At 36.6% G+C, this 27,722-nt stretch overlaps 2 protein-coding genes across 3 annotated transcripts; one reads left to right on the top strand and one right to left on the bottom strand.

The window, feature by feature from the left end:
• Window positions 1-485: 485 nt before the first annotated feature.
• Window positions 486-17,691, bottom strand: LOC121733317. The gene is made up of 9 exons (XM_042123534.1): window positions 17,561-17,691; window positions 16,781-16,894; window positions 13,591-13,792; window positions 12,169-12,307; window positions 9,997-10,153; window positions 9,279-9,504; window positions 4,937-5,267; window positions 3,129-3,424; window positions 486-1,094 (listed from the first exon to the last, which is right to left on the bottom strand). The coding sequence occupies exons 2-9, from the start codon at window positions 16,886-16,888 to the stop codon at window positions 931-933; spliced, it is 1,623 nt and encodes a 540-aa protein (XP_041979468.1). The 5' UTR covers window positions 16,889-16,894; window positions 17,561-17,691; the 3' UTR covers window positions 486-930.
• Window positions 17,692-27,209: 9,518 nt separating this feature from the next.
• LOC121733401 (ragulator complex protein LAMTOR4 homolog) lies at window positions 27,210-27,720 on the top strand. 2 transcript variants are annotated; one of them, XM_042123643.1, is made up of 3 exons: window positions 27,210-27,273; window positions 27,347-27,485; window positions 27,561-27,720. In XM_042123643.1, exons 2-3 carry the CDS (start codon window positions 27,352-27,354, stop codon window positions 27,718-27,720), a joined length of 294 nt encoding a protein of 97 aa, XP_041979577.1. In that variant the 5' UTR covers window positions 27,210-27,273; window positions 27,347-27,351. The 2 variants fall into 2 exon arrangements, with proteins under 2 accessions (XP_041979577.1, XP_041979576.1); XM_042123642.1 differs by having other exon boundaries at window positions 27,218-27,273; window positions 27,341-27,485.
• Window positions 27,721-27,722: the final 2 nt, after the last annotated feature.

The following is a 27,722-nucleotide window of genomic DNA, read 5'->3' as shown; positions in this document are numbered from 1 at the left end:
GTGTTCGTGTCATGAATCATGATGATTAACAATTTTCGTGTAATTTAAGTAACATGAAATGTCCGCAAATTTTTCTACGCACTCTATTCGATTGTGAGGAATATGCCTTATAATATTAATATGACTGTGAGCCCTAAGGTACCTACTTAAGCCGCTCTACATATTTTATACACATGACTGGTGGGTCATGATCAATACATAAGGAGAGTACTCGGTACTCGATTCTCATTATAATTACTTATGTATTATAATTAGGTACTTAATTTTTGACCTAATTTCCCTTTAAATAAATGAATCATGGACACATAGTAAATCACTATGCGGCCGGCGCTGCTGCGTGGGCCCTGCGCCGCGCGCTACCCCTCCCGCGCGCGGTGTCCATGCGTTGGGTAAATAATTATTTAACTTTACGCCACATTTACTCAGTGATCAATTGATATAAATTTTTTATGTTATTTTTTTTCAACTAATATAATAGCTAAATATCACGTCCTCGAGTATTGAACATGTCTCACCAGTCATGCTGTATAAGTACGGTTCAACACTCAACAGACATTCGAGTAGGAAAGTTACTTGTTAGTTATGTTAGGTCATGGTTAACTACAGAGGCAAAGCGCCACTGTCATTAAAAATCCTAAAAGTACTAACTAGGTAAAGTATTTCATATTGGAATTAGGAAGACCACTTAGCATGTTTTTGTACCATCCACACACTACATACCGTGCCCCTATCAATTGACGAGGGCCAAGATTCGCAAAGCGCAATTCGGCTCGGATTCAGAAACTTCATCGCCATACATCCAATAAACGCTCGTCATATCAGGCATCGACCAATGACACGGTAAAGTTTTCGAATCCGAGTCGAACGGATATCGCGAATCGCCCTGCAGCACATTAAGGCCATGTTTCACCCCAGCGCGAGGACCGTCTGTTATATCTTTATGTGGTGCGGCTGGCGGTCCTCGTCGTCGCTGTGCTCCTCCTGCAGCAGGAGACTATCGGGGGGACCGCGGGCGGGGGTCCGGGCGTTGCCGCTTCTCTTTAGCCCCCCGCGGGAGAACATTCGCGACAGCTGCGCGAACTTCTTCCGGGATACTGAAATTATTGTAGTTTGTATCAAAATCCTGTAAATGCTAAATGCGATGCTAAATGGCTGTTTCCTATTAAGCTGTTTCACTTCTTCTGATACTCCAAGTCCATACTCTATGTGTCAAGTTAGTTAAGTTGTAGATAGCCTATTCTGCATTTATCAGGTAGTGGTGAAACAGGTCTTAAATGTAGTAGACGCCAATAATTTGGGACGCCTGCCTAAGCTGGCGGAGACCTTATTTTAGGTATTATTCGTAGGGAGGCCCTATATTAGCTTTTTGGAGGAAGTTTCCAAACACTGAAAACATATCTATAACTAAACCTTATTTAGTAGGGCTTCCGATATTGATTGTGGTATACCTATAAGGCTATACCTACTTATTTTAACGTGTCAATTGTAGGTTTTGAGAGTAAAAGTACAATTAGTAAGTACCTAATTGTCAATTTGTGTATGATATGTTTTATTCAGGTCCCAAGATTTACCAAAGTACGTATTTAACATTTATGTTTTTGTTATTGATGGTAGCAAAGCAGTTCCACACGAAGGTGCCCCGTTGGTTTATGCTTTATTAATATGTAGGTAATGCTAAATAGGTAAGAGTTATGGACTGGGGATCTACAACACTAATAAGTAGCATGCGTGTTGCAATGACTCACCTAGGTAATCGGTTTAAGCCCTAGGGAAATAATAATTATGTCCTGCATTTTATAAAAACATTATTTTTTGTAAACCCTAATCTAATAGGTAGATGTTTATTCGTAGGTAGATGTGTAGATATTGACGTTCATCTTCCATTATTAAACTTTTAAGATACTTTCAAAATGTTTTCCTAAAAGCCACTAAAACAATATATAAAAAACACTACTAGTCTTGTAAGATCTTGATTAAAGCTATCTAAGAAAAATGTAGGGTGCACTTGGCGCTGGTCCAACTGCATGTTATAATGATCACACGGGTAAATAGACAGCAGCGTTCTTGTATACTTAATCTTAGTTAAAATTTCGCATTCGCTTGGATTTTAATTGGATAGGTTCGTTTAATCAGAACGCTAAACCAGACCTTTTATTAACTTGGTGAATATTAATATATTATATATTTTTTAAATTAAGTAACGATTTTTAGAAGAATCATTATGTCGCTAATACCTTAGAGGTGCCCTGTGATTAGTGCCAAATTTTTGTTACCGAACTGAGAGAAATTGCATTGTAACGTACAATGCAATTTCTCTCAGTTCGGTAACAAAATATTGCGTGTGTGCGCGCGCCCTTACAATTTGTAAGCCCGGGCGCGCACAAGCGGTCTATGGCGGTCAGCGTTGCCAGTTTTTTTTTGTGCCAAGTCGGGACTTTGAAACTTTTTGAGTAAAAAAGCGGGATTCCACAGTCAAAAGCGGGACAAAGTAAAAAAGGTACTTATAAAATCAAAAGTTTTTTTAATCTTTATCTTTTTATTTGTGTTAAAATAACGTTTACGTGACAAAAGAGAGCTAAAGTAGCCAAAGAAAATCCACCCCTCTACCTCCACACTCTTATCTTCATTACGCAAATTTCTTTCTCAGCACGCTGCACGTACGTTCGGACTTTCCCCGAAAAGCGGGACTGAGCCTGTCCCGCGCGGGACATTTAATTTTGGTGAAAAAATCGGGACGTCCCGTCAAAATCGGGACGTCTGGCAACGCTGATGGCGGTTTCATACTAAGGTATGTACTATGTATCTCGATAGCCGCCGCGACCTGGCCGCTAGTGCGCGCCCGGGCTTACGGTGGCGACAAAACATTCGACTTTACAATGATACTCAAAGCAAAAAAAAAAAATATATATAATAGAATAAACTTATTTGCAAAACCCCTATCTTTCATGGAAGATATACGACCTGCAAACCTTCAAGAAGAGAGTGCAATCCCACTTAAAAGGCCGGCAACTCGCCTGCTGCTCTTCTAATGTTGCGAGTGTCCATGGGCGACGGTAGTTGCAATTTCCATCAGGTGACCCGTTTGTTTGCCCCCTTATTTAAAAAAAAAGTCTTATGTAGGTACTCACATTTTCCCATATTCTTCAGTCTCTCCTTGAAAGCGGCGTCGTCGTCGTGGCATTTGGTCTTGTGTCCCTGCTCGCTGTCGAGGGCCGCTATGAACTCCTGGTTCCACCGCAGTTCAGCCATGAACTCCTCGTTTTGGAGAAAGGCCACGATCCTCTCGTCATCCATGTCCAGACTAAGGTCGATCCTGGCGTCGGTGCCGGGCGGTATCCGCAGGAACATCGGAGGAAGAGGCCCCAACATCCGAGGAACCCATTTTCTTCTCACCGCCAAAGGAACTGATTCATCCTCTACATCTCTGAAAACAACTATTTCAAGATATTATACACAGTTTAGTGTATATGTTGCGTAAATATGGATTAACTTTCATTACTTTTTATTTCGGTTGGCTAAGTCAAGGCACTTTCTATAGGTTCTAATTATTACTTTGCCTATTAGCAAGGGCGTCGCCAGCCGATGGCGCAGGGGGGGGCAAGTTCACTTTACCTACTACAATTCATACTTTTCTCATTCTCTACGAATGAGAAAAGTAGGTATGAATTGTAGGTAAAGTCGACAGCACATGAAGGTTTTTACTTGTACTACGAGCCTTACATCTACAGCGATTGTAAAAACAGTATCTTAGTACTATATAAATATAATATATTCTGTAACAGTACAGAGTCCAATGTGTCTACGAGCACGAGGTCTTGACTATGCAATAAAAAACTTGTAAATAAGTTATAATAACATTGTATTTATTTTTAATTATCAGATTTTAATTTATAGTGGTCTTTGTTTGCATTATATTTGGCAACTTTTTTAGAATCTCTAGGGGGGGGGGGGGGGGCAGCTGCCCCTCTTTGCCCCCCTTGGCGACGCCCTTGCCTATTAGTGTTAGCAAATTAGCAATATTAGGTGCGTGTGTTATAATTGTACTTATTATGTAAGTACGGTTTTCATCGTTTTTATAGTCAGGCAGGAGTCAAAGGGCCTTTCCACGTCACGACGTCATCAACGTGGAAAGGTGCGGTAACGTGGCACGGTACGTTGACATCATATACAAATTTACGTTAACGTAATGTAAAATGCACTGTAACACGATTCAAGATATAGCAACATTGTACTTCGCCATGCCTTCTAAAACTTCTACATTCTTCACTACTGGATCTAGATGTGCACCGCACAATACGTATTCTGCTTTTACTATTGTATAACGGAGAAAGAGAAGAAAAAAAGACGGGTATTTTTACGTTACGTTGACGTAAATTTACACGTTACGTCAAGCAAAACATGTATATGATACCGTACCTATCAAAGAGAATAAGTATAATTGTAATCACTACGTTTTATATTATAATGTCGCAATGCGTCTTAGTGTTGTGTCATGTGTGTTTACATTTCCTCTACAAAATTCGGAACCTGCAAACTTGATCGTTTATAATACGATAAAATTATAATGAAAACAGTGTAACCGTACATATTTTCTCGAAATACAAGAAGATGGTAATCGTGTTTAGCCATAAGCACTGACCTCTATATGTCATAACTTAACCATGATATCTAACTTGCAATACCTACAACTTTTTAAAAGCTAGAATACTTTTTTAAGCGTGGGGATAGATTGGTAAGGTTATAATTGAATCTAACTTAAATAGGAACTAATTAATTTTTCACATAAATTATCTAAGTAATGCAGTAATGAAAATATTGTCAAACAATATTATCAAACTGTACCTAGATACTAGATATAGTAATCAAATTGGGCAGACGGTACTTAATTCGCCGTGATACCACACTACCAAGATCAAGTAGCGAGAGGTGAACTTACACGAGCGCGGCGGTGTCGTCGGCGCTGGGAGCTCTTGAGGCGGCGCGGGGGCGGCGCGGTGAGCTCGCCTCCACCCGCTCCATCTCCAGCCGCAGCCTCTCGTTCTGGTTGTCGGTGCTCATCGCCAGCAGCTGGTCGATGGTCGCGTCCACCGCGCCCTGGTTCGCGCGGAGCACCGCCTCGATGACGTCGTCGTCCATGTCCGGGAACATCGTCTTGAAGTCCGTCATCGCCTGCGTGAACTCCAGCTGCATGGTGGATGCCATCTCGTCTCGCGTCACGAGCGTGGTGCGGGGGGCGGGGCGAGCGCGTGGTCGTCGGCCATAGCGGCCTCACTGCGGTGTTTAGCGCCCGCTACGCCGGAGCGATACCATGATGTGCAATTTTCACTTTCGGAGTTCCAGGTGCAGTGCGCTTGCGTGAGAGCGAGGAGTCGCGGGGAGGTGGAGTCGATATAAATAGAGCGGCGCGCGCCGGCCGCCGCGCATGTCACACCATTGTTTGTAAATTGTGTGTATCACTTTGACCTTTATGGTTGCACGTCGCACTTCGCTGTGAAGGTCTCTTCACTGGCTAGTGCTACCCTGTTAAATGTTTGGAAGGCTGTTTGACTGTAAACTTAAAGTACCTTATATGTACAGAAATTAAACATAGGTACATGGCACTGATTTTTAAAACAAAAAATAGTAGTTTCCCATTGCCTTTGGTCCTACTAACTTACTAGCTTAGTGGGCACATTGCCAGAATTTTAAGCACTTTAGGCCATGGTGGATTTGCGCCATGCGAATAAACTTAATACTTGATTACTTATTAGTCTTATAACCAACTATCCTCCTTACTATAGAGAAATTCGTCCATGCCCTTACTGATAAAGGCAGCGTATATTATTCAAGGTCCGTAATCGTTCTCTGACATGTGAATTCTCCAATGAGCCAAGAAAAGTAGATCATGTATAGAAATCCGCTGTTTAAATTTAATTTTATAAGTCAGGAAGTATTTATAATAATAATGAAACCGTGTTCATGAACCTCAGTAATATATCAAAATATGTAGAGTAGGTACTAGGTAGTATATTGTTTCAAATAAAAAACAAGTTCACATTTATTTGATTTTATTAAGTTACCCAGGTTAATTTACCACAACTATGTGCATTACATAACCAAAATATAGTACCGATAACGCTTTAGTCACGTTAGTCAAAATAAGTGAGCATCTTGTATAATATATCAAGATTATACCTAGCCAGCAACTCGGAAATACTTTTATTTTGCTGTCCCACACCTAGTCTTAAAATTCACACAATATGACACTGTAACTTTAAAATTTAGAGGCTCTATGAATTTTGAGACAAGTTTTGGGATAACAAAGTAAAGTTTATACGAGTTTAGCTTGGTATCTCGAACTTAGAGGTAAATTCCTCAAATCAGTAGGGTAATTATCATAATCATTAATTCATCCTTATTTCTAATACACATTATAATTTACTACAGAAAAAAAGAAAACCATTATGAAATAACCAGCATTAAGTAGTTCAAAATATAAGTTTTTATGTAGGCCATCCAGAAGTTATACAACATCAATAAATATAATATTATTTGACAATGCTTCGTCTACTATTTTAATATAATGATTAATATAAGACATATACTTTGAATATCTTTTCCATATTTAACTATAGAAGGTACAGCACACCTAATTTTAAAATTGACTTGATATTCCATGGACAGTTGGACACATCTTATTTGATATTTCATTACATCTATGTTAGCAGGTGGGTGGATAGGTTGCCAACTAAAGGTTCATTAAAAATCAAAGGTTTTCAAAATCTAGTGTATTATTTTTATTTTCATTTTTGTTTACATAGTGAGCCGTATTTAAAAAAAAATGCAAATTAATAAGTTGTGCGACGAGCTTATACAATTACTGGCGAATGATTTTGACCTTTTTTATGTTTATTTCTCACAAAGATCTACATTGTTTATTACCTACATACATACTTCAAAGCAATACAATGTTTAATTCCTGTCTTGCTACTTATCAGGATAATTATATCAGACACGTTCATCATCAACATTGTATAAATATAGTGTCTGTCTTAGAAGGCGTTTACTTAAAAAAAGTTTTAGTAAGGTGAAATACTGTACTTATATAAAAAAATATAAGCTGTCGATATTATAACATTACATTCTTTAAATAGTGGAATGTGATAATTGATAAATAATTCAGTTCAGACATGGGCGTACCCAGGATTTTAGCTTGGGGGGCAGCATACCTGTTCCGAGAAGATGGTCGGTCTGGTACTTATATTGAAACAAAAAGATCATGAAAATTGACTGTTATTAATCTGGCTGACATATTTTGTTTCCAACTCTTCATTTTGCGCAGAGTAGGTAACATGTAGTATTATTTTATCTTCCGGGGGGGATCGGCTGCCCCGCCCCTACCTGGGTACGCCCATGAGTTGAGATAAATCATGGCACAATCTAGTCATCAGTTACATTCTCTCGATGTCCCAAAAATATTTTTTTACAATTTCATTTAAATAGTAGTATATTATTATAATAGACAAAAATGCTTAAGTACAACATTTTTAAAGGGTTACTATAACTTTTGTCTTACTGACTGCAGAAGAAATGCGCAACAAAAGAAATAATAAATAACGTTTATAATAATGCCTTATTCTCCAATAATATCAATTATAATAATCTAAATTCTAAAGAGTTATGGCATTTTTCACCACTTCCTGAAAAGTGACGAATAGGCTATCCAACAATTAACTCGACAGATCAAGAATGAAGAATCTGTCAAAAAAGTTGTGCATAGCCTATTCGGCACTTTATCAGCAAGTGGTGAAACAGGCCCTTAGTGTTTTTTGGCCATATGCAAGCATCTAGTTCCTTTTTTTTCTCACACAGCTCTCAAATAAGTAGCTGCTAAATAATGCAGTATAATGTGCGTCTTTAGTTCCAGCAAAAACAATATAACTTATTAAAATTAAAAATATTAAATTCATTTGGCAATCAGTTGAATTACACTAGTTGAAGCAGATTCTCTCAAGATAAAATTGCATTGCTTTTAAAAATATATTTATAACTCTAACACAGATCTTCATATTATGATAATAATTTATGGTCTAATTTTTAATTTTATATTTTTACCTTTTCTTTTAAAAGCATTAAATAATAATAAAATGGTAAGCTCACAGTATTGTAATAGGTAATCATAACATATTTTCTACTTACCCAAGACCATTTAATCACGATTGTTAAAAAACCATTTAGGCATGAGAAAATATTCTTCTAAATAATTTAAATAGAAAACAAACATTGTCAAACGAATCTAGTGCCATTCCAACAGCTTGAAAATGTGAACAAACTCCATCTTATAATAATAAGTAATAACAGTTTATTTTTTTAAAGAAGCAGTTATTAGTAGCAAAATACATTTGTGGCAAACTTTTACGTTTAAAACATATCAATGCAACAAAATGTTATATTACGCCTATCACCTACACATTCGAAATGTATGTTACTATATTGCCTCCCGATCATTAATATCTGGATCAACAACATTTATCGTTTACCATACACAATGAAATGGAATTTGCTAACACCAATGACATTTGGAATGGAATACATTGTTTAATCTTTATGGTCGGTTTCTGATATTTGACCGCAGCTAGTCTATTCACAAGCACTTTGATAGTCAGACGTCGACACATGAACTATTCAACAAAGCTGTGGAATAGACAAACTCCTGTCAAAATATTTCAGAAACCGATTACGAGAGATTTAGTTGCGAAGGAGCCGGACCAACTCCATTCACGTTAGACCAGAGCGTCGGCCCTGGCTTGCGGCAAAATAACGACGGTATTAGCGGGCGGGGCGGGAGCCGCCTGCTCTGGAGTAGCCGGGACCTAAACAGGATTGAATTAACTTCAATTAGGTGCATAAAGGTCACAGCACGCATATCAACTCGGAAAGGGATCGGCACCGTATCATCTCGAGCCGTTCAATATTGTTTGTATGAAACTCCCTACTGCAACGCACACTAAGCGGAACCGTAACGTAATCGCGACAGGCGCTACTGATACGCTTTGGTAATACGTCTCTGCGCTTCTCTCTCTTTTATAGGTAGTAGTAGTAGAACAGCGATCAAGGGTCGTTATGGGTTACTAGCAGACAGTGTCACGATACTGTTAGGCGATAGCTTTAGTACGTTCTTGTTAGATATCGGGGAGCGATCTTAAAGCGCGGCCTCCAATCGACCATTATCTCTTATGTCCAAGAATGTTCTAACGGCTAACCTTGCAAAAAAAGCAGCGTAACGACGCATAACGCACACAACAACTGTACCTGTGCGACGGCGGCACGGTAGGAGGGGGGCGGGGTCTGCTTGACCGCCTCCTCGTAGTCGGGCAGCAGGCTGGTGTAGGGCGCGGGCGGGGCGGCGGACGGGGCGAGCGGCGCGGGGGCGGGGGTTATCACGAACGGCGTGAGCTGGGCGAGCGCGTGCGTGCGCATTGTCAGGTACTTGTAGCAGCGCCACACGACGCCGATCCAGTATAGCTGTAAGGAAATACGATTTAGCGGAAATTCGCAAATAAATATTTAATTTCAATGTTGAAAAAGTACCAGTTTTAAACAGTAATATAAATGTTTAAATAATGTATTATAATATTAGCTTGGCCAGGCAACCACAGTCCACACGACATTTTAAATCATACAAATTGAACAAACCTTCTCTCTGCCTGTTATCTCACGTTCAAACTACTACACCGATTTTTAAAGGTTTAAAAAATGCAAGCAGACAAATTTTCTTGTCCCGCTTTTGATAAGAATATCTAAGTGTCTAAACACACTAGGCCGAAAATATGCGACCAAAGTTCGACATGGTCACGCCTGCAATGCGCTACGCATACGATTTAACGCGACGTAATTTCGGCATGGTGTGTCATCACTCATCAGTAATTTAAAAATCCATTGCAGGCGTAATTATACTGAGCTTCGGCCACGTATTTTCCGCCTAGTGTGTCTAGACGCCGACGCTGGAGATCTTACCTTAACGACGACGGCCAGCACGAAAGCGCACAGCACGACGAAAGCGAGCGCGGGGGGCGGCAGCGCCAGCAGCTGGTCGCGCCACGGCACGCGCGGCGCCTCCCGCACCAGGCTATGCATCGAGCGCAGGTAGCACATGTAGCCCATCGCCGTTAGCCTACACGGAACATAGACAATTAGTACCGAGTACCGCAAAACCAAAAGGTAAATACATAGCCTGTGGATTTACTCTTTAGTCTATGGCATAGACTATATAAAAGACAATATCAAAGATATATTAAGGCGAGACTGCACTAAACGATATTAAGGGTATGCGCGCACGGGCAACTTAGTTGCTCGGCGATTTATTTGTCTCTTGATGAAGTCTAGGAGCTAGTATGAAAGTGCGCGCACGTAGCGACGCAACTCTGGGCAACTTTTTCGTTGCCCAGAGCCCGCGACGCAACTGTCTCCTTTCCTATTGGTTTCTATGCAAGTGCGCGCACGGGCAACAAAAAAGTTGCCGATCGGCCAGTTGCCACTCGACTCCCGCTGCGTGAGTTTGTGTGTACTTGCAGTAATGAGTTTCTAAAATACTAGAGTAGCAATAGCAACGTCTTACAGAATATTCTCAGAAATGCGTAACCACTTGATAGCTCAAAAGACAATGTCAATTCATAATATTGTTATTGTGTCATTATGTAGGTCAGATATGCCTGCAGACATCTTCGACCACTTCGAAGATGGCTCGAACGCGTTGCTGCCGTAAACTGCCAATCTAGTAAGATTCTGCACAGTTCATCGAAACTTTCGACACTCAGTCTAAAGTAACTAAAAATTTTTTTTGGGTATGCTCTCAATTTCATAAAACTAGTATAAAATTTCCCGAGAGTCAGCCGATCGCTCCATGATAGTGGATGCACCCATTATTCTGTTTTTCGACGCTTTCTTCAGTTTTTTATAGCGAGTGCAACGACCACTGCAGCCGTCTCGACCAAATCCATGTTGATGACTGTCAAGAAAAAAACTGAAAAAAGTCGGGTTGCTGTCGCTCTCGTGCGCGCATCCCGACGACATGGCAATTAATTATTTTTTCGAAAGAGAAATAAATCGCCGAGCAACTAAGTTGCCCGTGCGCGCATGGTCTAAGCTGCAGCAACGCGATGCGACTATTCACGTTCGCGGCATAAAACGTCAAATCTATACTTTGACGTTTTATGCAGCGTTGTGCGGCCTCATACGATTTCATACCAAGACTATTTGGCCGTGACGTGTCGCTTTAGTGCGGTCTCGTCTTTGTCGGCATAATTTCAAAGTATGTGACACGCAATACATACTTACACCGCATTTTTATAAAATCAAGTGATATTCTTTTAATGAAGATTGAACACCTATGAACATATTTATTTATAACGAGATTTTGCCCGCAGCTTTGCTCGCGTTAAGAAGTATTATTATATACAAACTTTCATCCCTTATTTAACCCCTTGGAGGTGGAGTTGATCAAAATCCTTTCTTAGCGGATGCCTACGTCATAATATCTACCTGCATGCCAAATTTCAGCCCGATCCGTCCAGTGGTTTGGGCTGTGCGTTGATAGATCACCATGTCAGTCAGTCACCTTTGAGTTTTAAGTTTTATATACATATATAGATAAAGATATACATATATAGATAAAGATAAAGATTTTTTTAAATGGACGCTTCACGCCACGTCAGTCTGGCCCTGTGCTAAGTACCTGAAGGACTTGTGTTACGGGTACCAGACAACGGAAATATATTTAATACTTTTATACTATACAATATTTAAATTTTTTATTATATCATACACATATACAATTATACATATAATACACACCCATGACCCAGGAACTTTGAAAACCTTTTGTTCCGTCGGCGGGATTCGAACCCGCGACCCCCGGCTTGAGCTACCGACAGCCCACCCACTGAGCCACAGAGGTCGTCAAATAGAGAATATAACAGATAATGTTCTAAATGACGTTTGAAATTACTCTGAAAAATGACTTTAGCAGCTAATTGAATAAATATTATGTTGTAACTTGTAAGGTGTTTTTATTATTTCAATGTAATCATCAAAACAATACCGCTTTGTCCACAATTCCGGCTCGCACTAAGCTGACTTTTTTAAGGTTTACTTTCTTTATCTTCATCTTATATAACTTGATACACTTACACAGTGATAGCAAAGTCGAATATCTGGAGACAGAAGAAGGGCAGCAGATGTGCGGGCTTCCCCCGAGCAGCTCCGTAGATCAGCATGAGAGTGATGGCCAGCGTGCACACCGTCACCAGGGCTCCCATGTCCACGTCATCTATACAACAAATACATAATTTTGCATACAGCAAAAATTGAAATAGAATATTTACTTACCTAAATTCGATACAAATACAGTATATTCATGTACTACAATACTTCACTTCACATATTGTTTAATTTTAAAGCTATTTCTTATTATCTTTTATTATGAAAATAAAATATTTCCCTTGATTAAGGCTTTACACAGGAACGACTGAACCCATTTAGATGTGGTGCAGTGCAGATATAGAGTAGATCACTGAGAAGGCTACTATGTATTAACAAAATTGAAGGGAACAACATAACAAATTTGTTAATTAGAAATACTCGAACAAAATACTAGAATTGATTTTGAAGAAATTTAATATGGATTTACGTTAAAAAGTAAAAAGCATTGTTCCCGCGCGAAAAAACAATTTCTTCGTGAACAAAGTCGCAAGCATCATGTAGAAATAAATATATTTTGTGCTATGGATCTAGATCCTAATGATATTATCAGAATGTGCACACAATATTTTTATATTATTATAAGTAATATTATTATCTTTGACCTCGACACACTCAGAGTGAATAACAAATTCGTTTTGTTAATAGTCATCAGAGGAAATATTATGTGATAAGAGATGTGAATAAAGTATTGTTTTTGCCTTTTAGATCTATCCTGATATAACATTTAATGAATGTTAGCTAGTTTTAATAATGGATCATAATCATGTAAATTGCAAAGCAGATATAAATGGATGTCTTATCTTCCTACTTAAAACATATTATTTACGAAGCAATTATACCAGGTCTACTTGTCTCTCTAGCACATTTGTAAAGTCACATGACAACAGAGAGAACACCTTTGCCGAGATCGCACCAAAATCCTATTTTTTACTTATCTTAGTTCAAAATTGACCTAAAAAAATTCAAACGTCCAGTATGTAGTTAATTAAAGTGTCGATCTATTGGCGTGTGTTTCAAATAATCGTAATTTGTAAATACTAGGGAGATAAATTTAAATAAATTGGTATTACTTTGGAAGCTGATATCAAGAGTATATTATAAAACAATTATTGCTGTATTTTTTATTACAATTTTGTAGCTTTCAAATTACGAGTTAATAAGGCTCTAAAAACGGTAAATTACGGCATCTCCGTAGGGGGAGCGTCTTAAGTATTAACTCATCAATCCGGCCGCGGCACCCGGCTGTCGCATAACAATTGAAAATCTATTGTGTCTGCAATTCCCACAATCGAGGTATTAATAAGGTAATTGGTAACAAAACCAATTTAGTTTAGTTAGACCAAGACTTACGGTATATTAAGCTGTGATCTCTCGGCAGTTGTCCATATTGCTGATGCGCGGTCGGACGGGCTTCCACATTGGACAGGGGTGTAGGCATAGCATCTCCGTACATCGGACGCCAATCTTTTATGGAGTCGCGCTCCAGCTCATCCAGTAGATTTGGATCACGTACAATCGCCGCCAGAAAACCTAACGCCACCAAATGCAGTATCTGTAAACAATACATTTCATTTGTGACATTGATCGTATCTTCTATGAATATTATGTTTTAAAATATAGGTAATTAATGTAACTAGAGATCGCCCAATGGTCGAAATTCGACCTTACTTGCAACAATATTAGGACTACTACCTATATTTTGTAAAAAATATTGACTTCATCATAGTTTTTTTCATAGACATAATATATACATGGTTTTTTTCAATTCTTGTCTCTGGGACTCAGCTGATCTCAGACTGGCCGTATAGGCATTGTTTAATAGTATCTAAAATTAAATAAAAAAAAAACAATAATCAATTTTCAATCTGTCAACTTGTTGTCAACAGACAACCTTAAGAAGAGTATAATTCGTATGTATAGGCATGTCACTCAAAAATCTGACACTTTTTCTAGTAGTAGTGTCGTAGTGTGTGTAACGTTTTATTTGTTAAAAATATTTATGATAAAAGCATAATTTTAAAATAATATTAGCTCGATGCACTCCTTCACCATATAAACTAAGTATAACTGTGCGAAATTTCATGCACCTACGTTTCCCCATTTTTCGTAAAAAGGGTTACAAAGTTTTTCTCTCACGTATTAATATATAGATATTAAGATCCTATTTAACAATAATTATTAAATAAATAATATCTAAGAGCTTTTTGGGAGACCAAGCTTTGCTAAGTGTTATAGACAATAGTACTCAGTATGCAACAAAACTTTCTTGAAAGACAAAATTTTTTAGAATAAGAATCAATTATTCTGAACCTATAATAATTACTTATTAAAAATAATCAAAAACCATCCATGGCCTAGTGGGTAGACCTTAAATTTACACTTGAAAGGGTGCAGGCTCGTTCCAAGGTGGTGGTTAGTATGTTGTACTAATGTGACATTTTATGATCTCAAGTAAATAAATAAACATATTTTATTCACCTTTTTTAACCATTACACCACATGAGTAATACAACCAAGAGACACAAGAAATAGGACATTAGTCATTACATAACAAGGTTACAAACTATAATTTTGTCAAATGCTACTGAACAATCTACAATAAATGTTACAAAGTATAGGACGAAAAATAATATGCATATTTAATAAAGGCGTAGTACAATTTTCAAGTCCAACATAGAAGGACAGGTAGCAAAGTCCAACATAGAAGGACAGGGAGTGTAATGACTGTAGTTCGCAGTCCCTGATTTTCAGTGGATCCAGACTGTCATACGAGTGATCCACACAAGTCACCAGTCCTGTTTAATTATATTTATTCATAGTCCCCCTTACTAATAAATGTTGTTTAAGCTTTGAATAGTTAAACAGTGTTTTGTTTCTGTCACACAAGTGACATTTTTAATTGGATTGAAGAATACAAAACACTGTATAACTATTCAAAACTTATACAGCGTTCATTTGTAAGGGGGGTTATCTTTAATGGCTATTATACTAAAGTGAATATAGACATAGTATGTGCTAATTGTTAATATTTAAATATGATAATTATACATTGTAATATCTATACTGATATTATAAAGCGGAAGAGTTTGTTAGTTTGTTTAGTACTGGTCCGATTTGAAAAATTCTTTCTAGATAGTCCATTTATCGAGGAAGGCTATAGGCTATATTTTATCACGCTAAGACTAATAGGAGCGAAGAAATAGAGAAAAATGTGGAAAAACGGGTGAAATTATTTGAAGGGGCTTATCTCACGACCTACTAGAGCATTTTTTCTGTTATTTGGATTTTGGATCAGATAAGAAGTAGACCACGTGAAATATCATAGGCTTTTTTTTGGACTAATTTTTCTGTGAAATATCTAATTTACGCGGGCGAAGCCGCGCGGAAAGTCTAGTACTAAATAATTATAGTGTATAATACTATTATAACAATCACGAGCCCGGAAGAGATGGTAGGCTATGGGCGAAGGGGGGCAGCAAGTTGCATCTGCCGCGCTCTACGACGCCCGCGCCTTGCCACACTCTGCGCAAGGGCCTTGCACTGCACCATAGACCCTTTCTTGTTTATCCGTTTTGCGATAAAAAATAATATTTATTCTTGGCTGATTCAATAGATGATTAGAACACAATGTATACTATTTCACTGAGGATATGGGTAAGGGCCATACAATACAAATAATAATAATTGGCCAAGTGCGAGTCGGACTCGCGCACGAAGGGTTCCATACCGTTATAGAGGAAAAAATGCCAAAAATTGTATTTTTGTATGGGAGCCCCCCTTAATCATTTATTTTATTTAAATTTTATTATTAAACTATAAATACAATTGAGTATTTTGTGAATATTTGTTGCATGGGAGCCCCCATTAAATATTTAATTTATTTTGTTTCAGTGTTTGTTGTTATAGCGGCAACAGATTTACATAATCTGTGAAAATTTCAATTCTCTAGCTATTACCGTCCTTGAGTTACAGCCTGGAGACAGACAGACGGACAGACAGACATCAATGTCTTAGTAATAGGGTCCCGTTCTTACCCTTTGGGTAGGGAACCCTAAAAACTGAGGAAATGTAACTCCCATACTTCAACCATTTTGAATTTGGTTCTTTTTCGCACACTAAAATATGACAATAGCTACGAAACACTAACATTCAAATTTAGAAAATAAAGCCATTGACAATAATAATTGTCACTTGTATAAAAACACAAAATTGTGTACCATGTGTATAAACAGCCTGTCTCTCTGTAAGTACATTACAAAGACAATTGTATGGTGGATGTAACAAGGAAACCCAAATAAACTTGATGCTAGTCATTGAGTAATGAGTTGGTCATTCTTCTCAATTACGCTTTGCGCTACTAGTTATGAAAATGCCATACTGCTAGGGCATTGATATAGAACTAAAATTTAAAATGAACATTTTTTTTGACAAGCACCACAGCATTTGAAGAGTAGTCAGTACTCAGTATGCTTGGAAAATACTATATTACTATAACATCTACAATAGAATATGAAAAGGTTCTTTTTAATGTAATACTTACAAGGTGCCATGATCCCAACAGTATACATCCAGTGCGGACATGTAAACAGAAGCAGCAGCGCCACTCCTTGCCTTGTTCACTCCCCAATTTGGGGCGAAATGTTAACATGGTTGCCTAAAAACAAGAGTATTACATATTTATTAAAGATATTTTATGTTGACTGAATTTGCATTTTTCACATCACAATTTAGTAAATCTTTGAGGTTTTAGTGAAGACAATTTGAGATGATCTGCTTCATGCCATCTCATTAGAGACATAAAATTTTAGAAAATCAAAGATAACTGCTCTTGTAAACTTAAAGTAAAGATTTTTCTCCTTTGCTGACGTATTTGATTTCATTCATTTAAAGATGTTGCAGGGCGTATATTTTAATAGACAAAGTATAATGCACTACTTTCTCCAACTTAATAGTTTTCCTAATATTTCCAGAGGTATATAAAACACATTGAAGTATTTTACATGGTAGGTGACTAAAATAACAATAATACGTGTACAAAAACATAAATTAACCATGAAAATTTAATATACAACATGTAGGTATGATGTAAGCAGGCAAATGGTTTTAGTCGCTAGTAATGTTTAGTTACACGAATTTTTATCGTATCGGAAGTAAGTTTAGATGTATTGAAATGTACTTTTGCACTAACAGAAGTGTAACTATAACAGAGGATAATACAATTTGATGAAAGTTCGTCAGTCGTCTACTCGTCTCCAAATGGCGACACTAAACAATTTTCACACTAAGTTAAATAATATGTAAATATTGATCTTGGACTTACAGGTATTGTATAGCAACTTAAATAAATAGATAACTAATTATTAAATCACCAAAATTTATATTATTTTCCCCAATATTATTAATCACACACAGTAAGCCTTTGGAAAAATATTTGTATGGCGATTGGCGAAAAACAAATTTTCTGACAGCTGTCAAAATTGCAACTTGCAAGTTTACTGACGCTGGCAACTCCTAAAAGGCTTACGCCAAAAGAAGAAGAAGTACATTTGTAACGTTACCGCTTCAATAACGGTATGAACCATAGACATAATATATACTGTCGTAAAGACCACCTGACAACTCGAAAATGCGTGACCATTTTTGATCTGTCAATGTGTGCGTGTGCTAGTGATGTATATTTTACTATCGATAGTATAGTATTTTGCTATCGATAGTTTAGTCCGTTCGAGTTATTTTACCTGAGTTTCTATAAGAAATAAATAATATGCAACTTTGATAGATTTGTATTTCAAATTAGGTATCATAAATTTTAATTGGCAAAAAAGGTGACGATTGAAAAGTAGATACACATTTTCTTTTGGAATTATTTTTCAATCGTCGGATATGTTATGACATGAGGTTCTTATAGGGGTAAATAATTTACACTTAACACATTATAAAGTTACTTATTTATTACTCAGGTAAAATCTATCTGGTAAATCAGCCTTACATTGAAAGTAAACAACACACATAGTATATTATATTTTATTCTTAAATTAAATACATATTATAAAATATCATAATATTTTATTAAAATTATTTTGAACCGACTTCCAAACAGGAGGAGTCTAGACGTTCGCCTGTGGATATATTTTTATGTATGTTCAACGATTACTCCGCCGTTTATGAACCGATTTTCAAATTTTTTCTTTTGCTGTACATTGTATTGTTCCGAGTAGGTATCATGTTCACAAAAGTGGTGGTCTGGTGATGGAAACAATGAGAAATCGAAGTGACTCCTTGATATTCAAATGGGAACATATGGTCCCAGAAAACGTTCAAAATCTTTCGATTAATAAATTTAAAAAAGTAGTCAAAGAACGTTTTGTGCCAAAGCCAAAATGATTTCATAATTGATGGCACATCTTGGGAGTTGAATGCTGAATGACTGCTTGCAAGGCTACTTCTACATGACTTACAATTATTATGTATCTATCTATGTTTACATTGTATAATTTTTAGTTACAGCATTGTAAATTTTGTTTTAAAAGATAATTTTTTTTCTCACTTTTTTTTGGTAAAAAGTGGGCGTGCGAGTTTCTTACGCCGGTTCTTCTCGTCGGCTTAGTTACCGAACCGGTGGTAGGCACCATGTATTCTGAAAATATATTTTATTTTAGATTTGTTCAGAAATAAAGCAATTTTGATTTTGATTTTTTAAAACACCAACTGTAAGTATAGAAAACCTTAAGGACAGCTAAAAAGAGTAAAATTATTATTTTTAAACAAAAAATTAAAACCGACTTCCAAGGCAATGACAATAGTAATATTATACTTAAATGAACTAAAAAGTATTAAATAACTAGCTGTTACCCGCGACTTCGTCCGCGTGGACTTCAGTTTATAGCGCGCGATGTCAACAAAATTGGTGTCAAAAGCTTTTATAAAAAAACCCTGGTACCCATTAAATCAATACAGCTGTGCAGTGTGCAAACAATAAGTACTTCATTTTTGTATGTTAAACTTTATATATTATGCCAAATTTTAAAGCTTATTTAGCCCCCCAATTACACAACTTTACCCATAAACTATTTATCATTGATAGGTTTAGCCCCAATTTCACCAACGTCTGTTAGTGTTAACAGCTTGTTAAAATATCCTGTCTTCTCTTTCATTCATATGAAAAACGAAACAGCTAACGTGATACTAATTCGAGCATTAACTTTAACAGTCGTTGGTGAAATTTGGTATTAAGGTTACGTCACTGCCTGCACAGATAAAGTACTGAGTTATTTAATACCGTAGAATAGATATAACAATCGAAAAAAATCGAGACTTAAATGTAAGATGATACCACCTCTTATAGAAAGACTTTTGAGCAAGCGTCAGCGCGATGTAGAAGACGCACGGCGCCATCTATTATGAATTTTTTGAACAAATTTACGACCCTTACAACCCTTTTTTCCAGTAAAAAAGTAGCCTATGTCCTTTCTCAGGCTTTAGACTATCAGTATACAAAATTTCATTACAATCGGTTCGGTAGTTTTGGCGTTTGGCGTGAAAGCGAGACTGACAGACAGACAGACAGACAGAGATACTTTCGCATTCATAATATTAGTACAGATTATGTGCACACTGCACAGCTGTTTTTGGGTATTTTGATTAATTAAGAGGATTCCACACCGCCCTTTTTTCCATACAAACGTTGTCCCCTATTTCCTCCCTGGATAATGCTAGTAGAGTTATATTTTTTTTCCTGAATATCTACGGCCACTAATACAATGTCCCTATGTTTTTTTTTTTTTTTCATAATTTAATTATTAAATAAGATATGAACGTTCAAAAACCCAAAAAAATGGCCAGATTTTCCACTGTGTTCAAACGTCCAGAAAACAGATTTGGCTAGATTATACAAAAAAAGCAAAACATAGGAACACAGCTCAAGCCTTTTTTTAATCTTTAATGAAAAAAGTACTTAAATCGGTTAAGTTTTGGAGAAGGAATCAGGGGACAACGAATCATTGATTTTCTGGATTTTCTGCAGTTGTCTCTATCGCGTTCTGCGGTATAGGCTTGAGGTAAGGGAGACAGCTATAGATATTACACGTACTTTTTTTTCATTTCTCTAGCCGCTGTTGTATCCTCTTAAGGGCCGCGCTACACCGGAATGGCAGCGGCGAGGCGAGCACTTTCAGCGCTGCCATTCCGGTATAGCGCGCTGCGCGGCCCTAAGAGGGGTACCACTTACCAGGGTTTTAAAAAGTTTTTAAATTTGACACAAATTTTGTTGACGGCGCGCGCTATAAACTAAAGTCCACGCGGACGAAGTCGCGGGCAACAGCTAGTTATGAATAAAAACAATAATATATAATAAAGTAGGTATGATTAGTTCTGTTATAATAATGAAGTAAAAAAATAAAGCGCCATCTGTTTTCATATATTAGAATTAAAATGTTGATTGCATTGATATATTTTCTGGATGGAATATAGGCCAACACAACACACTCGAACTCCTTAGAAATGCAGTAGGAGTTCTATAAGATAAGATAGATTGATTATTATTATAGCAAGTGATAACATTATTAAACATAATATTCTAACGTATTAAAAACTATAAACAAAAACATAACAACTAATAAGTATGATTAGTTCTATGTTACAACGAAGTAAAAAAAAGCGCCATCTGTTGAATCGTATTAGAACTAAAATGTTCATTGCATCGCGTCGATATATTTCTGGATTTTTTATAATATTATACTTACATAAAATATATTTAAGATTTTTGAAATATTATTTTAATACACATCCAAGACCCAGGAACATTGAAAACTTTTTGTTCCGCCTGCGGGACTCGAACCCAGGACCCCCGGGATGAGCGCTGGCCACGCGCAATGCGAAGTAATTTTCATCGATATTTTCATGGAAATAAGATATTTTCCCACATCAAAATGTAGCCTATGTCCTTTCTCAGACTCAAGAATAACTGTGTACAAAATTTCATTGCAATCTATTCAGTAGTTTTGGCGTGAAAGCGAGACAGACAGGCAGACAGACAGACAGACAGACAGAGATACTTTCGCAGTATATTTCGCAGTATTTATAAGTCGCGGGCAACAGCTAGTTATGAATAAAAACAATAATATATAATAAAGTAGGTATGATTAGTTCTGTTATAATAATGAAGTAAAAAATAAAGCGCCATCTGTTTTCATATATTAGAATTAAAATGTTGATTGCATTGATATATTTTCTGGATGGAATATAGGCCAACACAACACACTCGAACTCCTTAGAAATGCAGTAGGAGTTCTATAAGATAAGATAGATTGATTATTATTATAGCAAGTGATAATATTATTAAACATAATATTCTAACGTATTAAAAACTATAAACAAAAACATAATAACTAATAAGTATGATTAGTTCTATGTTACAACGAAGTAAAAAAAAGCGCCATCTGTTGAATCGTATTAGAACTAAAATGTTCATTGCATCGCGTCGATATATTTCTGGATTTTTTATAATATTATACTTACATAAAATATATTAAAGATTTTTGAAATATTATTTTAATACACATCCAAGACCCAGGAACATTGAAAACTTTTTGTTCCGCCTGCGGGACTCGAACCCAGGACCCCCGGGATGAGCGCTGGCCACGCGCAATGCGAAGTAATTTTCATCGATATTTTCATGGAAATAAGATATTTTCCCACATCAAAATGTAGCCTATGTCCTTTCTCAGACTCTAGAATAACTGTGTACAAAATTTCATTGCAATAGGTTCAGTAGTTTTGGCGTGAAAGCGAGACAGACAGACAGACAGACAGACAGACAGACAGACAGACAGACAGAGATACTTTCGCATTTATAATATTAGTATAGATTCTTATTCTGTACTCAGTATAATTCTGTTCTCAATCTTCATTATTTTGCAATCGGTACCAGCTAACCTAATCGCCAGTTCTCTGACAGAATAGGTATAACAGCAACTTATATACTTAGGACTGGTACCGACTTCAAAATTATGAAGATTGAGTACAGAATAAGGATTATTTAATACTTTTTAGTTCATATAAGTATAATCTTAAATGAAATAAAAAACATTAATTGCTTATAATTGCTTATTTTTAATAATTGCTTCAGTAACAAGTGCAACAGTATGTCAAACTTACTGGCACAAATAAAGTTGGGATAGCTCCTTTAACCAGAATAGTATTTATTCTAATTTTTCTTTAAAAATTTTCAATGAAATGTTTGCTACATATTGTTGAATTTTTCTTGGGATTCCAACCAACACGCCCAATTAATTTCAGCCATTTTCCTCTTATTAGAGGATCTTGAGGGAATCTGTAAAACAAATGATTATGATATATAAATATAAACCTTCCTCTAGTTTTAGAGTCACTCTATATTATAGTAGTTATATTATATTAGCTATATTATAATATACTATTAGTTAAAATAAGATAATATGTCCTTTTAGTCCGGCCGCACATTATCCGAATTTGTGATCACTAAAATTCGGACGCCCCGCCCCGCTCATACATTTTGACACGTCAGAAATTATTTTAGTATGATGGGTCTACAACAAAATGTATGAACAGAGTGCGTTCCGCCGGGCGTCCGAATTTTTCTGATCAGAAATTTCGGATAATGTGCGGCCGGGATTAAGGTGATAAATATAAAGGTAGATGATTTTTATTTTAGATTTATGTTATTGTAAAATATCGATAAGCATATCGATAAATTTGATTCAAGCACTAGCGTATATGTAAGAAATTTTGATGAAAAATTTTTCTTCAAAATTTGTGTAATATAGGAACAATAGTACCTTTACTTACGCAAAATATGAAAGTAAAAGGGAGGATTCACAATATTTTATTTGAAATAGAGAACTAAAGACCAGAATATAGCAAAAATAAACACATCGTAGCAATTAGGACATGAAGATTAATTACGGGTGAAATGTATATTTTTCAGGATTATTCCTATGATTTACACTGCAATCACTCACAGCACAAGTTACTATTGTTATATATAATAGTATTTGTTGAAAATAACATACGATTTAAATAATAAATTGCAAATACCGAAAGGGCATAAAAACGATTGACGACTTTTGACGACCTGTCAAATAAAAGTTGTTACAATTTTCATTAGACTGCCTCTCTCTTTTCATCTCGTTATAATTCCATAAAGGATTTTCTTCTCTCTCGCACTCTTTGTTGGTCTTTAGGTATATATTATGTCTATGGTATGAACATTTGTCCCGATACGAGAAATTATAACGGTAAGTCTCTCATATTTTTTATGAAATAAAAAATATGAAAACTTTATTTATTCGAGATAAAAATGTGCAAGGTCCCATTTCTACCCCCTTTGTACGGAAACCTAAAAGAAATACACCCAAAAAAAAAGAAAAAATTAACTAAAATAAAAACAACATAAACCGCCTTACCGCCGAAATGAAATTTCACCAAAAATAAATTCATCTAAAATGTTGCCAAGATGAGAACATATAGTTCGTGGTGTCCAAAATTAGTGAGATGTCATGTAGAGCCAAGTTTCTAACCTTACATACTCAGCCCTAAATCTAAAAACCTTAATTTTACAGTAAAGCGCGGCAAAATACTTGATGGTCGGCCGTACGAGAAGAATCTAAAAACTCTATACATTAGCATTAGCTTGGCATTTTACATGAAAATGTTTTTGGTGGGGGTCCCGTATAATTGATACGGCATATACGGCGGTAGCTGCGCCCCTGAGTGTAGCTCTAACGGTTCTTGAGATACAGCCTGGAGACAGACAGACAGATGGACAGACATCGAAGTCACAGTAATAGGGTTCCGTTTTTACCCTTTGGGTGCAGAACCCTAAAAACCTATCCAAAGACATCGGTAGGGAGGACGCAAAGAAAAAATCATCCTGGCTTGATGTGTGGGGAAGATTAAAGGTACCATAAAAATATTTTATTTAAGATTTTATATACCATTTTGGTGGCATTATTAATAATGTGCATTGTGCATTCATGCCAAATTACAGCTTTGTAGTGCCTATAGTCTCTGAGCAAAACCGTGGACAGGCAGACGGACAGACAGACAGACGGACTGACAGACCGAAACTATAAAGCTTAGGCCAAACTTACGCGACCAGGTGACTGCGAAGCGGAGCGTCAAGTTGTCAAATGTGTGTTTTGTATACAAAAAACACATTTGACAACTTGACGCTTCGTCACTGACGCGTAGGTTTGTTCCTTTTTGACTACGGAACCCTAAAAGTAGGTAAGCACAAATCTCGCGAAATCTGGTGCTCTGGTGCTCGGAAGTAGGGCTGCGAGTGAGATTTCGTGCGTCTACAAACATGAACGAAAGGTGTCGCGTGACGCGTCGAACTGGCAACGTCGCATACCTAAAAATACCGATGAAAATATCAGTATTACGTTATTTTCTTACCTATATCTAAATGTTACCCACAGAGTTGTATGAAAATTAACGAAATGTGACGCGTTGATCTGGCAACGACGTCGCATACCAGAAAATAACGATATATTTACCAGTAAAAATACCGTTATTTTTATAACTTTATATCTGAACGTCAACTTACTAGTGTTATAAAAATACTGCTAGTGGCTATCATTATGAAAATAACGGTACGTAACGTTATTTTTACTAGTATTCGATTAGCAGGCAGCGTTCACTCGTTCAGTTTATGCAAAGAAGAAGGATTAGCTTGGAGCAAACTTGGAGTTTTGCCGGGTACGTGAAAGCGTGAACCTCTCCAAAACTCCATCGAAAGTTTCAGTCTAGCGTCTACCACTTTACTGAATCGACCGACTTAACTTCTTGACTTTTACTTAGACTTGACTAGACTTTAGATCTGATCACGACCTGACAATAAAATGACTATGCCCAAAAAAAACCCACAGTCGATTAAAATAATTTATGTACAGCAAAGTAGAGCATAAATAGTAGATTGAAAACATATTGAAAATATACAATTCATTTTTTTCTAAACCGTTAATGGAATCAGGCGTTACTTTGCGAAAATCCATAGTTTAAATTTAGTTTGTTATTATTTTTAGCAATATTCCGCGAAAACAACTTCCACCTTTAAGTAAATGAGTGAGTGCTGTACGCAAAGGCATGCGTACAGCACTTCCCTCCTCCCACACTGCCTATGCGTACACTCGCATGCAAGAACTTGCAAACACCACCACCACACAAGCAATAATGTTGGCAAATCCGTGCAAGGCCCCTCACCACCATGCAGGTTGAAAGCCTCGACGCGCGTTTCGCCCCAACACCGGAGCATCCTCAGGATGTGGACTCTACGAACAACGTCCGTTAAGTCGTTTCAACCTGCATGGTGGTGAGGGGCCTTGCACGGATTTGCCAACATTATTGCTTGTGTGGTGGTGGTGTTTGCAAGTTTTTCTAACAATTTTTTTCTAAACCATAACCGAAACCGATAATTTGGAAAAATAAATCTGAGATACACAGTGTGGTATCTACTTCGAATCAACTAGTTATTTCCTTTGTTTTTGTGATATTTCTCGTGAAAGCGATGTTGATAGACAATAATGTACAATTAAATAGAAAAAAAATTCGGCCAAGTGCGAGACGGACTCGCGCATGAAGGGTTCCGTACCGTTATAGAGCGAAAGTAGGGATAAATTAATTATTTATTTTCTTTTAATTTTGCAATTAAATATTAAAGTACACACTTAATTGAAGATTTCTTAAAAAAAATCATGTGTCTACATAATACAGCCATTATAGATTAGGAGATAAAATGGGCAAAAAATCACGTTTGTTGTATGGGAGCCTCCCTTGAATCTTAATTTTATTTAGTTTTTAGTATATTTTGTTACAGCGACATCAGTGAAGTGATACACAATCTGTGAAGATTTCAGAAGTCTAGCTATAGCGGTTCTTGAGTAAGAGCCTGGAGACAGACAGACGGACAGACATCGAAGTCTCAGTAATAGTGTCCCGTTTTTACCCTTTGGGTACGAAATCCTAAAAAAGTATGTTAAATAATATATTTTAAGAATAAACTAAATCACAAGTGACTCTACATCCTCTATCGGTTGTATGATGTATCACGGGGGTGCTCTAAGAAATTATTATCGGAATCATACCACCTGCAACTTTTCGCCATCGTCCCACGCGAAAAATATACCATCATCATCACTTTGATGAGTGGCAGTCTTCCACCATGCGTATTTTGTGTAACTTTCTGCTGCGCACTGTAAAACTCTGAAATAAACTGTCACTATAACATTTTCAATACGACCTGCAAACCTTCAGATGCCGGCAAGAGGCAACGTACTTGCAGCTCTTCTAATGTTGCGAGTGTCCATGGGCGACAGTATAGTTGCTTTCCATCAGGTGACCCTTTTGCTCGTTTGCCCCCCTTATTTTATTAAAAAAAAGCGATCATATAACCGATATCGTGTACTTAATAATCCTAAAATAACAGTACATATTGTATACAGATTATTTTCTATACCAAACTTACAATCTATAATGTCAGATATAAAAGTGATAAACATTTAAACATTAAATTCATAAATACATAATTACAACACTATACATCTGTATTAAAAATGTTTTTACTACGTACTAATCGCCACATTATCGTTTGTAGCATCGCGCCGTCCTGAATATCATATTCCTTTATGAAAAGTCAATTAGTTACAATCGTTTTTAAAGTACTCGGTGATTGTTTAATCCAAAAAGGACATCGTATTTGGGATACAGTATAAGTAGTCTACTATGCCACGTATAAATGGTTTCAATCGATTACGGGTTTTTGGTCCATACATTTTTGGGCATTCACCTTTATTGTTTTCCCACCACAATATACTTGACACTGGCCATGGCTAAATAGCCGAAGTGCCATAATAAGAAAAAAAAAATGTTGACACTTGACAGTGTTACGAAAATTTGTCTTTCTTGTCAATGTCAGTTGTCTACTGTGCTTGTCAAAACAGAAAATATTTTATAATTTGTATTTTGTTCATTATATTCTATAAACCTTTTTATTTGGTAAGAAAAAACCCTGTACATTATTTAAAGGATTATTCCAAGATCCAAATTGTATATGTTATCAAAGTTTCAGCTATAATGGAAAAAATTCCAGACCAACTCGGTTATCTGATACTTACTGAGGACGGCGCTGTTCTCGAGTCAGGTGGCGAATTGGAGAACGACGAACGTGTTGCGACTATTATTACTGATCTTATTAGCTTGTCCAACAGGTCCGTACCTAAAGTATTGACAAAATTTGAAAGCTATTCATAATGTGTGTCATAAATTGCTATTTTGTATTACAGTGTCGATCCAGTGGCATTTGAACCAGAGGAGCAGTTTAAGAAAATAACCATCACTTATGATGACCATTGGTTCGCAATTTGTATTTCGAATAAAAAGATTTACGTAGTGAAACGGAAAATAGAAGCATCTGCATCAGAAGGAATAAGTGTTAATGTGTAAAT

Source organism: Aricia agestis, chromosome 13 (genome assembly GCF_905147365.1).
Source record: "Aricia agestis chromosome 13, ilAriAges1.1, whole genome shotgun sequence".
Taxonomy (NCBI): domain Eukaryota; kingdom Metazoa; phylum Arthropoda; class Insecta; order Lepidoptera; family Lycaenidae; genus Aricia; species Aricia agestis.
This window is presented reverse-complemented; position numbering and strand designations above follow the sequence as displayed.